General features: G+C 40.3%; 1 protein-coding gene across 12 annotated transcripts in view; it reads left to right on the top strand.

Annotated features, from left to right (window-relative positions):
* myo1b (myosin IB) overlaps positions 1-6,383 on the top strand; it is a 60,813-nt gene extending 54,430 nt beyond the window's left edge. For 7 of the 12 annotated variants that reach the window (XM_044215619.1, XM_044215618.1, XM_044215617.1 and 4 more), the window contains 8 exons: positions 420-506; positions 1,720-1,794; positions 1,976-2,110; positions 2,436-2,542; positions 2,743-2,875; positions 3,261-3,413; positions 3,946-4,076; positions 4,182-6,383. In XM_044215619.1, the coding sequence (XP_044071554.1) occupies positions 420-506; positions 1,720-1,794; positions 1,976-2,110; positions 2,436-2,542; positions 2,743-2,875; positions 3,261-3,413; positions 3,946-4,076; positions 4,182-4,314 (954 nt within the window). In that variant the 3' untranslated portion in view covers positions 4,315-6,383. The remainder of the gene's footprint in view (positions 1-419; positions 507-1,719; positions 1,795-1,975; positions 2,111-2,435; positions 2,543-2,742; positions 2,876-3,260; positions 3,414-3,945; positions 4,077-4,181) is intronic. The other 5 variants (XM_044215621.1, XM_044215616.1, XM_044215614.1 and 2 more) reach the window with 1 other exon arrangement.
* Positions 6,384-16,954: the final 10,571 nt, after the last annotated feature.

The raw sequence follows: 16,954 nt of genomic DNA, 5'->3' as shown, positions 1-16,954 counted from the left end.
TGCATCTTTTCTCTGTGCACCGCAGTACTGTTTGTCTTTTTTTTAGATGGAACTGTTTGGATCCATTGAGGTGACCTCTGCTGCCTGAGTTGTGACTTTTGCTCTTCTCCTGTTACACTCAAAGTTCCACTAAAATGCATTACATTTCCGTTACAGAAGTTCCCCTGATAAATGTTAAAACAACCCACAGTGCCATGTTTGTTTCTGGAGTCTGGAGCAGTAGAGCTGTACTTTTACAGTCTCTCGATGGTCACATATGGCTGGTGTGCAGTGTGTGTGTGTGTGTGTGTGTGTGTGTGTGTGTGTGTATTTGATGTTTGCTGACCTCAGGCAAAACAGTGTCTCCATCTTCTTCCTCTCATCTTCTCTTGCTTCATTTGTTCCTGCTCTCTGTCTCTTCCCGCCCACCCCCTGAACAGGCTCGCAGGGAGCTGAGGAGACTGAAGGAAGAGGCCAGACGTAAGCATGCTGTCGCTGTGATTTGGGCCTACTGGCAGGGACTCAAGGTACCTCCAGCCCCACGGCGCAGCCATCACCAAGTCTGCCACCTACTCATCACCCCTGACCCTCTTCATCCTCCTCAACCATCTACTATATGCACACTTCTACAGGAAGCCAGTCTCTAGCCTGTTGCTGTGATCCCACTTTATCCATAATGCCGTTGTTTTAAACTGTGTGCAGCTTTCGACAACCCAGTGGTTAAGCACATTTGAAACATGAGTGATTACACGTGGTTATTGGCTGATATATTACATCAATTTTTGTTGCAATTCCCACCATCAAAACATTTGGTTTTATGCACAATCAACAATGCAATGTAGCTACACCGCCACAACATAGTAGTTCTACAAAGATTACTAGAGCACAAACTGATTTTTCCTATTTGAAATAATGATATCACAGTCTTTCATTTTTGGCACTCAAAGCATTGAAAAGTTACATTTGAAACAATGAAACCAGTTTTCATCAGAACAGTTTCTTTGGTAGGAAAAATGTTAGCAAAGATGTGACAAGGTAAAACACTTCCTCCTGTAATTCCATAGCAGCTATTTTCCTCTTTGGTTTTTAATGCTGAAGATTTAAACCAACAGAGCCTTGCTGACATGGCAGAGTCTGTCTCTCTTTATCTTTATCTGCTCTCTTCTAAACATATTCCTCTGTCTACTTCCTCTGCTTGTGTGCAATTAACCCCATATACATATAAAGCAGCGCAGTTTTGTGTATCCAACAGTGTTTGTTTCGCTTGTTATTGCTTTGTCTCTAGGTGTGTGTGTGTGTGTGCGTATCCTAGTTTTTGGTGATTGTTGTTGTGTGCCTGTCTGGTTTTAGAAGAATATCGGTCATTACACTGGTCATTTGTTGCAGTGTTAATCTTTTCATAATGTTAATTGACCCACCCTGCACCTCACAATGCACCTGTTCACAACTCAATTTGTGCAATTAAGGTCGGCATGAAGGTCATTTGTCATAAGCATCACTGACTCAGTAATTAATTCAGTAATCATTGTAATTTTAATTAATTCCAGCAGTTTGCAGTTGACTTTGTTCCCAGTGCTCATTGTTTATGACTAACCAAATGTCTGTTATTCTAGTGTGCTGTTTATGTATATTGTCATCCTCCTATGAGTGTATTCCTTTTCTTTCCTGCTTCAAATCAAACTAATGAGTGACAAGAGGTGATTGACAGTTTGTTTATTGTTTACTTTTTTTCTGTAAAAGGTCCGCAGAGAGTACAGAAAATTCTTCCGGGCGAATGCTGGCAAGAAGATCTATGACTTCACCATCCAGAGAATTGTAAGTAGGACTTCAATATTTGCTTCAATGTTTACTCGAATAAATGCGTAAAAACTGAAAGAATTATGCTCCTTGGTATGACCAAAAGAATAAAGGGTATTTTTTTGTTGTTGGTTTTTCATCAAAGATTTGTCATTAAACAGCATTCCCATACAGTTCTCATTTATGTCCATTTGTCCAGATGCAAAAATACTTCCTGGGCCTGAAGAGCACCATGCCCTCCATGTCACCCATAGACAAGAACTGGCCTGCCAGGCCTTACCTCTTTCTGGGTGGAGTCCACACAGAGCTGCGGAGAATCTTCCATCTCTGGAGGGTTGGTCACAAATAACCAAAGCCCCTCTCCTCCTGTCTGCCCCATTCACCCATATTTAAGTCTTCTTCATTCATGCCTCATTTCATGAATTTTATTGTCATAGTGAATAATGTTTAATGTACACCTTGTAGACAGGCATGTAGTAGAATGAAGTAAGCATTATTGTCATCGACTTTAGGCAAGCTTTTAACTCAACACCAAACAAAATCTTTATATCCAAGTCACAGGCTGTAACAATCAATCGAAAAAAGGCAATACAAAATATTTCATATTTCTCAACAACAGCCCTTATTTGATGTATTTATTCTGTTATGTGTGTGTTCAGTGCAAGAAATACAGGAGCCAGTTCACCGAGGAGAAGAAGGCAGTTTACGAGGAGAAGCTGGAGGCAAGTGAGATCTTCAAGGATAAAAAGGCTCTCTATCCAAGCAGGTACCTGAAATTCACTGGAGCAGAGTGCTCTTTATTTCATGGTATATAAAAGTAATGTCTAGTGACCCACTGTTTGATAAATGAAGAGATTAGTGAATCTCTTAATTTGTAAATTTGTAAATTGTAAACACAAAGCTTCAGACCTCTTATGTGGCATGTACTGTGAATGTCTTTGTCTCTGACTCTGTGTTTTGTCTCAGCGTGAGCCAGCCCTTCAAAGGAGACTACCTGGAGATCAGCAAGAACCCCAAATATCAGAAACTCAACAGCGCCATGGATGAGAAGGTTCTGTTGGCTGATGTGGTCAACAAGATTAACAGGGCCAACGGCAAGGTAAGAAAGATCACTCGCACTACAGCATTTACAATCCATTTATCTTGTGCAAGAGTTGACAAGTCCAAAATATAAGCCGTAATTACATTGTGACCTGCTGTTTAGAGTTTTGCTCCACTTTTCCACACAGGCCTAGTGGAGCACAAAACGATTAAGTTGTTTTGATGGGTATTTCACCCAGATGTGCGGCAATCTGATGTTTTTTGACATCTTAACAACTGGCATTATTTCTGTTCCAGCAGATAGCAGACATGTGTGGACAGGTGTATTGTGTTGTACTCTTAACCCTGTCCCCTTTTTTTCCTAAATGCACTTTTGGTCTGTGCATTTGCTGTGCATGTAGCACAACATGAGAATGGTGAACAATTTCTGCTCTGGTTTGCAGGGCACAGCTCGGATCTTTCTTCTGACTAAGAAGAGTGTCGTCCTCGCCGACCAGAAGACAGGCCAGGTGAAGGCCAGCGTTCCTCTGCCAGACCTCACTAGTGTGTCAGTCAGCACACAGAGTGACGGCTTCTTTGCTCTCAGACTCAAAGAGGTGAGGGAGACCTGCTGTGAGAAGAGAGTTGTTGTGATGTGTATTTTTTGTGCAGTTATGAGTCGATCTTCTCATCTAACTCTCAGCAAGACAGTGAAGCAAATAAGAGGATTTCCCAAAATGTCGAACTAGTTCTTTAAGGCCCGCTGAGATGCTTAACGACACTCAATTAAATATCTATGGACTCTAAACTGAAAACTTACATTAGACAGATTTTTTGTACACAGTAGAAGTGAAGTAGATTTACCCTATTTGCCTGAATGAAATTATGTTGGTGGGAGAGATCTGACCACAGGAAGTACTGATTCAAAACTTTCTTTCAAAGGTTTTGTTTTTTTATTGAATATCAATGAGAATCAAAACTTTTCATGTTACCTCAGCTTCAGGCACCTGGCTGACACAAAACACACACACGCATACAACTTATACCCACACATACAACACAAAATGACAAAGCAAGAAGGTTGTACATGATATTTGAGCAGTAGCAATACATAGAACAAAAGAAATTCATTGTGTTATTTTGCTTTAGGGGTCGGCCTCCGCCATCAAAGGAGACTTCTTACTCAGCAGTGAGCATCTGATTGAGATCATCACAAAAATCCACCGCATCGGAGCCACGGCTGCAGACATGGAGCAGCTCAACATTGACATCTCAGATGAGTAAGCGAGCATGCGGTGTTAAATCGGGTTATTCTGGTCAAAGGATGGGATTTGTCTCCGACCTGGATGGTGTCTAATGATGTGGCTAATGTTTCTGTGTGACAGGTTCCTGGTGCAGTTCAAGCAGGACAAAGTATGCGTGAAATTCATCGAGGGCGCCCCCAAGAACGGCAACAGCGTGTCCTGCAAGCGCAAGAACAACCGCCTGCTGGAGGTGTCTGTGCCAACATCAGCATAGTGCAGCTCCTTCGCCAGCTCTCCAGTGCTGTTCCTGAGTGCTCGGATTGGGGGCGATTAAACGCTGAACCACCACCCACTCCAAAGTTCTCGTCTCAAGGACCCATCCCCCCACTGCCCACCCTGAGCCCAAAAATGACAGTAGTGCAGTTATTTGGCGTGTTGTTGTTTTTCCTTCAGTCTCTTCTTATCAGATTTACTATGGCACCACTATAGCTGTAACCAGTTGTGCCAGTTTTTTTTTTGGCAAAGAAAGCTCTTATCTGGGTTGCATGCCACATAAATTTGGTCAAATGTTTCACTGGTGTTTTGTAAAACTGGGGTCAAGAGTTGAAGATGGATGGGGGGAAAAAATCTAGGTTGAGCACAAGAGACTTCTGTATACCAGTGGTAATGTTGATAATGATTGTTCTGTCGTCTTCAGAGAAAAAAACTTTGTGACAAGCTCCAGCCTCAACTGGCCTTGACTCATCCAGTTTTAAGCAGCTCTGGTTTTACGCAGATGGCTTAGAACTTTAGATGAACTGGGAACTTTTGGGCTTGGCCTGTCAGATTAAGTTTCTCTGAAGATCTTAAATACTGCACTTGTTTTCACCTCGGTGTAACCAAAAGAGGATGACCTGAAAATGAATTTGATTGTATGTTGTATTATTTTCTATATATATATTTTTTTTTCCCCCTCTGGGGGGGAAAAAGTACAGTGGGCAGTTGAGAAGTCAATGTAATTTGCTAGATAATTGTTAAATCACTTTTGTATCCACAATTCCTATGTGCCATTGAACAGGTCCCATGACGTGTCACGTGTCAGTGTACAAATACAAACATAGAAACACCATGTAGGTGATGCACCCTGTTCTATTACTATTTTTGACAATACATTGCCAAACTTTTTTGAATAGGGGGGCTTGTCAACCTGTTGTGGCAATTTCTTGTAAGTTTTGACAGCACTGCACATGTGATCAACTTCCATTTCCTCTACAAGCACAGTACAATTTGCAATCCTTTCCAAGCTTTGTAGATGAAATAAAGAGTTATAGTAAACTAAATTCCTATCATTAACTCATAGAATGTCATATATGACTCAAAGACCTTCTCCATCCAGAAGAAGCCAAGATACCCACACCTTCCATAACATCTTCACTATATTCAAAGCTTTCTCTGGTGCAAAGTGGAAAAAGTGATATTGAGCTTTTATTTTGTGTGCAATAAATAAAATGCTTTGTCTCAATTATTCCCTTTTTCAATAACACAGTAGTGAGAACCCATAGCAGTTGCCCTCACTGTACCATAGGCTGTACATAGGCTCTAGAGGCTGTAGCCGTGGCATGGACAAAGGGTTTCTTTAGTATCCTAATTTTAATTGCTGTGTTTGTGAAATAGCTGTCCTTGCCACTGCAGCTTGAGTTATTGTAGTGCTTGACCCACTCTGACCTAATGTGTATTTTTCAAGAGGAAAGACTAAATATTAAGCGCACATGGCCATAGATTCTTGATGTATCTCAAGAAATCGACCAGTTTCAGCTTTTACAACCCTCTAATACACGCATATTTACACACAGACCAAATCTGATTTTCAAAGAAGCAACGGAGTGCTATGTTTTCAGGTATGTCGACTATAATAATCTTTATTTGGATGTACTGGTAACCATATGTTTCTCTGGTGACTGTGAGGGAATAACACAGCCAAAGTTGGTCTAGTCATGTTTTACAATTTGGGGTAACTTGGCTTGTAAGTTATTGTATTTTTTTAATGTCACGCATGACACAGGAACTTGAGAAATCAATTGTTGCTGTCCCTTGCACGCGAATGATTGAGCTGAATGCCAGTTTTGATGTATTCTCTTCCTTGGCACTGCACAGTTTCAATGTGCCACCCCCACCGGCGCGCTCTGTCTCTCCTGTTTCGTATTTCAACAATGGCTAGAACTTCTAAATGATGTCTGCATTCATGTGTGCCTAATGTTAACCTGTGTGCTGAGAGACAGAACATGGACATGTTTCAATAGAATTCAGTGTAACATTTACAAGTAATCTTTTTTAAATTAAATAAAAGTCAGTAATTAAATGTTATTCTGTGACACTTTATTATTTTGGTCATATTCATTTATTCCAGCAATGCTACTTTTTCTGGGAGTCATCTACACCTAACCGTGAATGACACTTCTAACCCTAAATCAATACTGAATGAAGGATGCACAATGTTTCAGGGTATTTTTATGGGCTGTTTTTGTACAAAGCCTTCTGAACAGTCTTTTCATGTATTCCTCACTGTGCAGGCAACGGTTAAAATCAGCCATCAATGCATCAAATTATTACATTTTACATTCCTGTGAATCCTTGGTTGCTATTTATCAGCAGTATCAACAGGGGGCTGCCCGGGATTTTAAGTCTTATGGGGGTTAGTAGCATTGAGGCTGGACAGCCAGGCCTTGTAGTTAAGCAGCTGGCCAGATGTTTTCCATCACATCTGGAGAGAGCTGTCCTAGGGGTTAAATTCCGCGGTTTGGGGAGAGCTGCCGGCAACAGGTCTCCAGGGAGCAGCCCTCAGATTGAGCACAGAGTGGTAAAAATAGCATACCATTTTGGGCTGCCCAGTACCCGGTTCCCACCACTCTGCAGGCTGGGAAAGGAAGGAGGAGTCCCATCCTCCCAGTGGATATGCAACCCTCAGTGGGAGTGCAAGGGAATTGTACGACGAACAATCCTATCTCCTGCAAAGCCTGTAGTATTCAAACAGTGATGTGGATCTGCATCAAATCAGCACAACAGGGCAAGAGCGGCTTGTGGTGATACAAGGTCCTTGTTGTACAAAAGGATCTACAGCAAAATAAGTAGTTGTGTAATGTAATAACTTTTTTTAATATTTTGTACCAAATTATATCAAACATTTATCAGATCTGCTTTATTCGTCTTAGATTTGTTGTAAACTGGGACTTCCACTTTTGTGACAGACCATGATATTAAAATATTCTACTGAAAGGTTAACATACAGCACCATCTCACACAGTGGGGGCAAATGGGAGGTTCACTCTGCTTTTGGGTATTGGGTAGTCTTTGGTGACATCCCATGGATTTTAGATGACACTACAATATAAAAGACAAAGTGAGTGAGCTGGAGGAGGATATACAACAGACAAGTTATCTTTAGTGATGGCTTTTTACTGATATATAAAACCTTAATAAATGAATGATCAAACATTAGAAACACATTACTTGCAATTTATAACCCTTTTATAACGTATTTCTTATCAGAAGATGATTTAGAAGGTTACATCTTTTCTCCTTTGGGGATTTCACATCTTGTCAAAAATCTTATCAGCTGCAGCAGACTGTAGTGCTGCTGGCAATAAAGAAAAAGATGTACTGCAGGTATGGAATTCACTTTACAAAAAGATGCTGGCTCCTGCTTTGGTTGTTCATGTCTGCAACCCTGCATAATGGTGTGATGCCTCCTGTATTGATCTCAGTGAAATCACCCATATCTAATAAGGGGGGAGACAGTGGACATGGACTAGCCACAACTGAAGTCTTAAAGTCTTGAAAAGGTGTATGGCTCTAGATAACATTTTGATACCAAAACCCCTGCTGAGTGGCAGCTTTGTCACTGTAATTAACCACTCACTGCAGTAACGGGATGTTATTGATGCTGGTGCTGGTATCCTTATTTAAATTCACTCTCAGTTCCTTTATCACAGTTTTAGTGACATTATTTCTTAAACATAACATAACATACTGTAATGTTTAAAAAGGAAGGAAGGAATTTATTAATTGTCATGTGCATTGAAATGACTTCTGTACATTTTCACACAAGGAACAACTTGTGCCCTAGCTGTTCTCTGAACAATATACTGTATACACAGAATACACACCATGCTAACACACGTACAGTATTACAACTAAAACAAAATCCAAAAATTAAAAAACTAAGAAATGACAAAGCACGAGTAAAAAAAAAAAAAATTTAAAATAGCCATGACGGAATAGAAAAAGTTAAACAGTCATAAGGATAAAAGGATAAAAGCTGTCTTTGAAAAGTGGTGCTGATGCTGAGATGGTCCTTACCTGACGGGAGCAGTCAAGATAAACGGTGGCCTGGACAAGTGTTGTCTCTGATAATGTGCTGTTTCCTGCAACTTTGTAGCACAGCTCTCTTCCAGGTACGGCCGATTGCTATCTATGATTTTTGATGCCAGTTTAGCAGTTTTGTAAAGTTGCTTCAGTTCAAGCACACAGGTTACCAAACCTCAGCCAGAAACGTCCATGAATCGTCACCATAAGGTGACTGGTAGTGTAGTGTTTTTACTGAAAGTCAAACTTGCTTAATCACAGCTTATACTGTCTGGTATTGATTTTTGTTTAAAATTTTAAACTAGTCAGAATCCATATGCAATTTCTTAGTTGTATCATTTTAAATATCTTATGTTTCCTTCATCAAATGTTCAAGGTGACTGTAGAGTTTTAGTACTCTTTGCCCCTGAATCCAAATTGGCATAGCTGGCACTCCCACTGGAATTTGATGTACTTGTGTTGCTAGATACTGTAGCACAGACACAAGGGGCCAGTCAAATTCAGCTTGTGAAGCCAACAATAACTTCCCTTTAGAGGTGGTCTGAAAGGAGGAAAAATTCTGTGCCCAGAAGTCCTTTGAAAGTTGGTCAAGAGAATAATAAAACTGTTAAGCTCTTGCTTTTGTCAAGTTTATTTACGTGTATTTGATGTTGAGGTGAGATCTTCTCGAAGAGTCCATGGATAAACAATGCATATATTAAAAACATTAATTACTCACCATTTATTTACTCATCAGGCTTTAATGCATTAAATTTTTACATTCCCAGAAGAGGCTTTTGAATTTGCATGTTTGACCTGCTACTTGTTTAAAAGCAATGGACTACACTGCTTAAAGAAGGCCACTGGCTGGCTGGACATTATAGCCTCCTCCACGATGCAAAGTGTAAAGGCACAACTAGAACTACGTTAATCGTGACTGCAGTTTGCACTGTGGGGGAGACCCAAATAAACCAAATAACATAAAACCCATGAAGCTTCCATTTTTATGCCCCTGGCTGATTACCATGGGTTTTTCCAAGTGTTGAATTTACTGCCATCTAGAGTCAATAAGTTCAGTGTGAACGAATGAATCTTTAAATTCCTCCCACCCACCTTTCTCCTTGCCATCAATTTAATGTTGCATATTATTAGAGATGAAATCATAAGTAACCACCTTTCTACATAAAATATTGGACCATGAGATATTGCCATATTGTGACTTTACTGTTGTAATTTAATTAGCATATTGTCTGCCTCTTAGAAATACTACTCCCGAGACATCAGAAGCGTATCTCTGTCTGTGTGCTCAGACTATCTACTCTGATGTCATTTGTAATCAGTGTTCGATTTGTTTTCTTAAGTGCTTTGGTTGATCAGCTACACAATAGCAAGAGCTAGATTCATTAAATGTTCAGAAATTGAGAAAAGATCTGTTGTTATTAGTCAAGCCAGGAAACAGGGAATACCAAGGAACAGGACTCAAACGCAGACTAGCAGGCAGAGCTGGTGCAGATCACTATTTATTAACAAAAAAAAGGTTACACTGGAGAAGGCAGGCAACAGTAGCTCACAGCAGGTAAGCAGTCTCAAACAGAAGAAACAAAATCCAACAGTGGACAGGCAAAAAAAAAAAAAAATCCACAAAGGAAAAGTACAGGGAAACAACAAACCAGGGCACTTAACAGAGGTGCAACAACAAACTGAAAACTAAACAAAGGAAAGACGCAGACTTAAATACACTTAGGTTAGGGAGACAACGAGACACAGGTGAAACTGATCAAGACACAGGTAAAAACAATCAAAGCAATCAAAGCCAGGAACACAAACAGAACACAAACCCCAAAACCATGCCAAGATCAATTTTTTTATTGACTCACATTGTCTATTACAGCACACAAAAAAGGTTTTTAAAAAGTATTTGCTCCCAGTCTGGCTTTTTTTGCAAGGCAGTGATACATTACAAACACGTCCTATGTGTGCTGGAGGTTAGTTAACCGTATTGACTGTATTGAGTTGTCACAGCATCAAGGCTGATTTCATTATTGAGTAAGGGAGTTTAGGATGTAGATGTTGACACATTGGCCACCAGCCTGCTGATTTGCTTTGGCATAAATCTATGCTGTGATTTAAATGACACCCACCACTTCTCAAGAATGGAGGAAAATACATTTTGTGTACCTTCCATGCAGGATTAATACGGTGAATGTCTAGTTTTTGAGGTAATTTGTAATGTTCTTCTCAGTTTCTTTTTTTTACCTTGTACCATGTAGTTTTAAAAACCAAGTTAAAGTTAAAATACAGTAAGTGAACAGGCAGTTAATTTCTCCAAATGGTTGATCAGCTATGTTATTATAATTTTTGTCTTACTTTTCTAAGAACAACATAACTTATCTGAGTTTTCTGGAAGCATCATTTTTCAATTACACTTTCTTTATGATGAATCTGCAGTGTGGTGACTCATGTTGACATAAAGACACAGTCCCAGAGAACAAGAATACAGAAATGAGGTAGAAATAAAGGCAGACAGGGAGGGACACCCTCAGACACACAGAGTGTTACATTGCTGCCCCTGGCAATGGGTCAGGCAGTCTGGAGGGAGGGACCGAGGGCTGGTAGAGGTCTGATTAATGAGTGTTACTGGGTGGTGGAGAGTTTGTGTCCCCACTCACCCTCGTGTCACCAGCACACTCAATGGCTTCATCAATTTGTATCCATTATCATGTCAATAGGCAAGAACGGAGGGAGGAGAGGAGTTAACGATTGAGGGGGAAAATAGGCTTCTGCTACATCATCTGTGGATAGCTGAACATGGGTGAAGCAAGAAGTGATCATTTTAGTCATCTCCTATAGGCTATACATGTACAAAAGTGAAAATATACAACTGTGAGTTGAATGTGGCCAAAGTTAATTACTAACTAACAAGCAAATATGTTACAGTGCTGATTGTAATATCAAATTAAAATGTTTTTTTTTTAAATCTAAAAAAAAAATAGCCTATGTTGTTCCTTGCCAAAACAAAAAACCCTTACTTTAGCTGATATTATGGCAAATATTTGACAACTTTGGCTATGATTGATTAACTTTTACGACACTCGCACTGCTTCAGAGAAGCTCACTTCTGAAATAATAAAAGAAAGTTGAATTAATTATAAAAAATGTAATCATTGACTGGACACAGTGGATTTTTTCAGATACATTTTAAGAATACCAGCTTTAGGTTCTGTGAGTTTTTGTGGCCTAAAGTGAAAAAAGTTTATATGAACTGCGCTTTAGTGTTCACATCCACTGACAATGAGATCCTGTAGCGGAAGTTTCATATTGTTCTCTCTGTTTGTCTCTTTCAGTAGTCTCTTTCACTTTCTAACAAGGCTAAAAGTCTGCAGCCATGCTAGCAGCTCTGTGAGCCTGTACTTTGGCATAGCAGTGCTTTGTGCTAAATGCTATCACAGCATGCTAGCATGCTAACATAATGTTTACCATGTTCTCCATCTTAATTTAGCGTGATAGCATGCTAAGATTTGCTAATTAGCACAAACAGAAAGTACATAGGCTGATGGATGTCATTAGTTTTGCAGGTATTTGGTCATAAACCAAAGTATTGGATAGTATTTAATAACCCAAGTGATTAAAATTCATCCATTCTCTCTGTTGAGATATGTATTTCAGTCTGGACCAAAGTGGCGGGCCGACTAACCTACATTGCCATCACTGTAGCCACACTAGTGGCATATGAAAGTATTCCGGACATAATGGATTTCTTTTCTGACGGAATTTAAGACTGTCAGCTTTTGTTTTGGAGAGATTTTTGTGGACCATACTTAAATATGTTTGCAAGATATCAACTGACCTTTGGTGGTCACATCCACTAACAAAAATCTTGTTCACTCATTGCTCTGTCCCTGTGCTCTGTCTTGTAAAGTAGTCTACGTTTCTACTTTCAAAAAAAGAAGAAACACAGGTAGGTAAACTGTTCTTTTCCTGGGATATTTGCATACTAAGTTCGAGGAGGTGAAATAGTAAATCATCACTATCTTTATGCTCATTCATCAGTAGACCAACAAAAGTTATTGGGTCTGTGTGTTTGAATAAGTATTTGCAAGTACGTGTGAACACAAGCAGCTGTGGAACTGATATGGATAAGCAAATAGCTGCACACACATCATTAGGTGCTCATTTACAGACATTAGGCAGGAGCACAGGCAACTGAACCACCACATGTTTGAGTGCATGTATCTGCTCACCATCCCAGACCTGTGAATTTAGGAATTTAGGTCATCTCATGTGGGCCATAATGTTGTCAATTATTCCCCTTCCCAACAACTTCCTATTTACTTTCTACTGCTCTACACTCCCTGCTCCTTGCCATAATTGCACCTAGTTGTGGCAGGAACAAGCCAAAAAAAAAAATGCTGGATTTGTGATGTTTTTCTTACAGTTAACTCACTCAGGTTTATCTTTTCTCAGACAGCCCCAAGGCTAGCTATCCTCTTTTCACGTTAGTCCAGAGATCCCTGGATTTTCATCTGTAACACAGCAAAACAAAGGCTAACCCTTCCCCAGCACAGACGTAATAACTCAAATTGGACTGGCTCTTCAGTGTGTAAACCCTTACTTACCTTGGGGGCTGAATAGCCGTTTATTGTTTGGCTGACAGAGGTGTAAAACTGAATTTTTAGTTAGCCTAGTGGCTGCTCAGAGAGAAACAGTGAGAATGATAATTCTTCATCAAGGAGTTCATATGGCCTCTAATGATGCTAATCGGTTCAACACCTGGTTTTTCATTGCATATAACTGTAACTAATTAAATTGTTCAGAACGCCATTAGACAGGCGACATCTGGGGTGGGGCCATGGAAAAGAAGCAAAGGAAGGGTAGAAACAGAGCAGATACTGGCAGAAGGTAGAGCAAAACAAGAACGAGAGAAGGTGTAAAGTAAGGGCGAGGGGGGATCAATTAGGGAAATGAAATCTGGTCTTCAATGTGGGACAACATACATCAAGCAGTGACAGCCCCTCCTCTAAGCCTGTCAGTCCCGCCTCTGTCAAAACGGCCAATTAAAGCAAAGCTAATCCCCCGTTAACCCCTGGCTAGCCTCTCTAAACCTCCTCCTGCATAGAAGAACTCAAACACAGTCAATCACACACATGCTGTACACAAGCACATGAACACATCTGTCACACAGTAGATTTCAAAAATCTATTTCTGTGCGTGTTTCCTAAACTACATTGTGCTTTTCAATCCAGTACAAGCTGTTTTTAAACAGTCATTCTAAGAATTGTGGCAGTGATCTATCTGACTTTGTTTTTCATATTATCACTAGGTGAAAAACAATTATAGTATGGAGGCCAAAATAATGTAAAAGCAAATGTTTCCCTTCTCATCATTATAAACTTTGAACCAAAGTTTGTTGTCCATGAGGCATTCGTACTATTTCTCTCCCAGCAATTTTGTCAGCATTTTATTAGACAGAATTACCCTTATTGTTGACTGATCTCAGATGCAAACATACAGCATTTGTTCTTGGACTTCAGCTATTTTATATTTTATACGCGTCAAATGAACAGGAGCAGCATTCACAATTTTTCAGTTAACATCATGGCTGAACAAGACAGTGGCACTACATATACCAAACAGTCCAGGAAAAAAATATGTCATGATAGAGGACACATGTCACCAATATTGCTTATTGCCTCTTTTATCCAAATTGCTTTAAAACCGTAAATCACCATGCAGGTCACTCTTACATACAGACTGTAGCAACATCCCCACAGACTACAATGCAATGACTTCTAGGAAACTGTAATCTACACTCATTCTCAGAGGTACAAGCTTCTCCCTCCAGCCTTTTTTATTTAATCTTCCTCACTTTAACAATATAGGTGTTTTTTCGCCTGAAATCTTCAGGTTCTTGAGCAACAAGAGGAGAAATAAAAAAGCAGAAGAGGAGAGGTGACATGGCAGTGTCAGGTGAAGTGGTGATGAAGAATTAGGTGTTCCCCCACCCCCAGAAAGAAAGATGCTATTGTGTTTCATTATGGGAAATGTAGAATCCTGCATTGTTGGATCTTGTCTCATACAAGGGATTAAAAGTCAGGATACCTCAGCCTCTGCTGCTTCGAGTTTGAGTTTTTTAACGTCCCACATTGCATTTATGGGATTGCAATACTAAATTGCTGGAGTAGCCCATTCAGTTGAAAGTTCTGATTTGGAAGTGTCCCCGCCAGCACACACACGCATACATGCAAACACATGCACACAACCGATCTGATTAAACCCCATAAACATGGATTGGTGGGAGTGTCAGTGGCCCGCAAGGCTAATTGAACTGTCTCCGCTCTGACAGGATGGAGGGGCATGGAGAGAATGATGAGGACTAGATTAAACAAGCAGGAGAAATAGTCATAGAAAAGATGCATAGAAAGGAAAGCAGCTGAGGTTTACAGTGATGACTGAACACTCAAGAAAAAAATATAAAGGAAGATAAATGTGCTCTAATACAGTTTTATACCTGTCCTGTATATTTTCATATGTGTCCACGCTGCATGATTCCCCTTCCACAACCACTACATCTTTCACCTTTCCATTGTTGGATTTTATTTTCTTGTAGATAGGGATGGCAATGTTGGTCGGTTGGACAGTCGACTTTGGCCCAGACTGAAATATCTCAGGAACTATTTGAAGGTCCCCAGAGGATGAAGCCTACTGACTTTGAGCCCCAGCATAAGATTGATTATTTTGTTTCAGAGTGAAATGTCTTGAAATTTGGTACATTTGTACATTCATGTTCCCCACAGGCAACCCACAGGATAGTTTGTAATAACTTTGGTGATCTCCTGACTTTTTCTCTAGCACCAACATCAAGTCAAATATAATCCAGTTGTTCAATAATCATTCAAAAATCACAAGTCATTTTTAATATGCAGACATTTGCTGAAATATATCATTTGAGATTGTCACTAGTCTCTTCCCTTGACTATAGTTGGCACGTGTCAGTGCTTATATATCCAGTATATCAATTTCTGTGAACTACCTGCAAGAGGAATTATTTCGTCTCTACACGCCCACACCCACCCACACACACACACACACACACACACACACACACACACACACACACACACACACACACACACACACACATAGGTGAGGTGATTGAGATTGCCTGGCCACAGTATGCATCATGTTTGTGAGTTTGGTTCATTAATACTTTATGTACCCTGAAGAAGAAGATAGTTGCCATTGGAACTTTTTCTGCTTTCAGTAAAATTATGTATTTCCAAGGGTCGAGCTCTCCGCCAGCTGTTTGATGAAGAAAGCTCTGTATGACTGATGCGTTTGAAGCTTTTGAAATGAATGTGTTTGCTGGAAAAAACACATCCACGGAAGCGATCTTCTCCACTCTCAGAAGAAAATGGTTTCCCACTCACCCCGATCTTCTTACAGAGAGGACACATTTTGTAGAAGGGTTTAAACTAGTTAACAGCCATCATGTTTTTGTGTTAACGGAAGAGCATGTTTGGATAATGAGTATTTTGGGAACCTGACCCTGCAGAGCAGTCTGGGTGTCCCACAGAGCAACAGATGTTTAACTACTCTCTGCAGCCACCACTCTGCCGCCCGACACTGCCCCTGTCTTTGTGTGTTAACCAGCTCTACGTGTGTCTGTCTCCTCCTCTCATTCACCGACCTCTGTTTAGGACTAATTAGCTATGTGCCGCCCCCCCCACTTCTACCCTGAAGCCTCATCTCATTGTACTGTCATCCCACTGTTTACTGTGCTCAGTAATAATCATTCAATCTCAGCTCTCCTCCTCCCCCCTCCCCTCCTGTCCCTCCTCTTCTCCTCCTCCGCTCCTCCCTCTTGTCCTCCTCATTATGGCCCGGTCTCAGTTGTGACGGCCGTCATTAATCAACTCATTTTGAACGACGTTGAACCTTGCAACCCTGAACACCCACCCCTGCTCAACCAGGAAGTGTTCTATTCCTCTGCGGCCCATTAGGCCAATCAGAGCATAACTGGGGCATGACAATAGATACAACAATAGAAACCAAAAGCAGATATTAGACTTGAAACCACAATAGGACACAGACAGCAGGGTAACAACAGGCTGTATTATACTCTATCTGTTGGGGATTTAGGGAGATTTTCTTCTGGCGTTAATGTCTCCTGGGATACATCGTCTTATCTTTTTTTGGAGAAGTTACCAGTATTGTTATGATATTGAAATTATGTTGTTTTGCACAAAAAAAGAACAGAAAAATGTTCTAAAATGTGAAGGCAACTTTGCTTTTTGGCATATTGCCACTGCAATTCATAAAAACAGGCTCTTGTAATCAAATCAGTAAAATCAAAGTTTTGATTTAGCCTCTGCTGTGCACTATGCAAGAATGGCGTAACCTTTTTGCCTCTTAACTATAGAGGTCTGACAGAATCGCCCACTGGGTTAACCTCCTTTACATTTGTGTATGAATAGAGGCAACATGAATGGTTCTTTTACAGCTCAGGGTAGAGAGGAGCTATAGCCGCAGTAGTTGTTCTGTGTCTCCCAGACTCGCTCTTGTTTTATTTGACTCTGTGGTCTGCATTGTTGCTC

The sequence above is a fragment of the Siniperca chuatsi genome, linkage group LG12 (assembly GCF_020085105.1).
Source record: "Siniperca chuatsi isolate FFG_IHB_CAS linkage group LG12, ASM2008510v1, whole genome shotgun sequence".
Lineage (NCBI taxonomy): Eukaryota > Metazoa > Chordata > Actinopteri > Centrarchiformes > Sinipercidae > Siniperca > Siniperca chuatsi.
The sequence above is the reverse complement of the archived record's forward strand: the minus strand, read 5'-3'. Positions and strand labels throughout refer to the sequence as shown.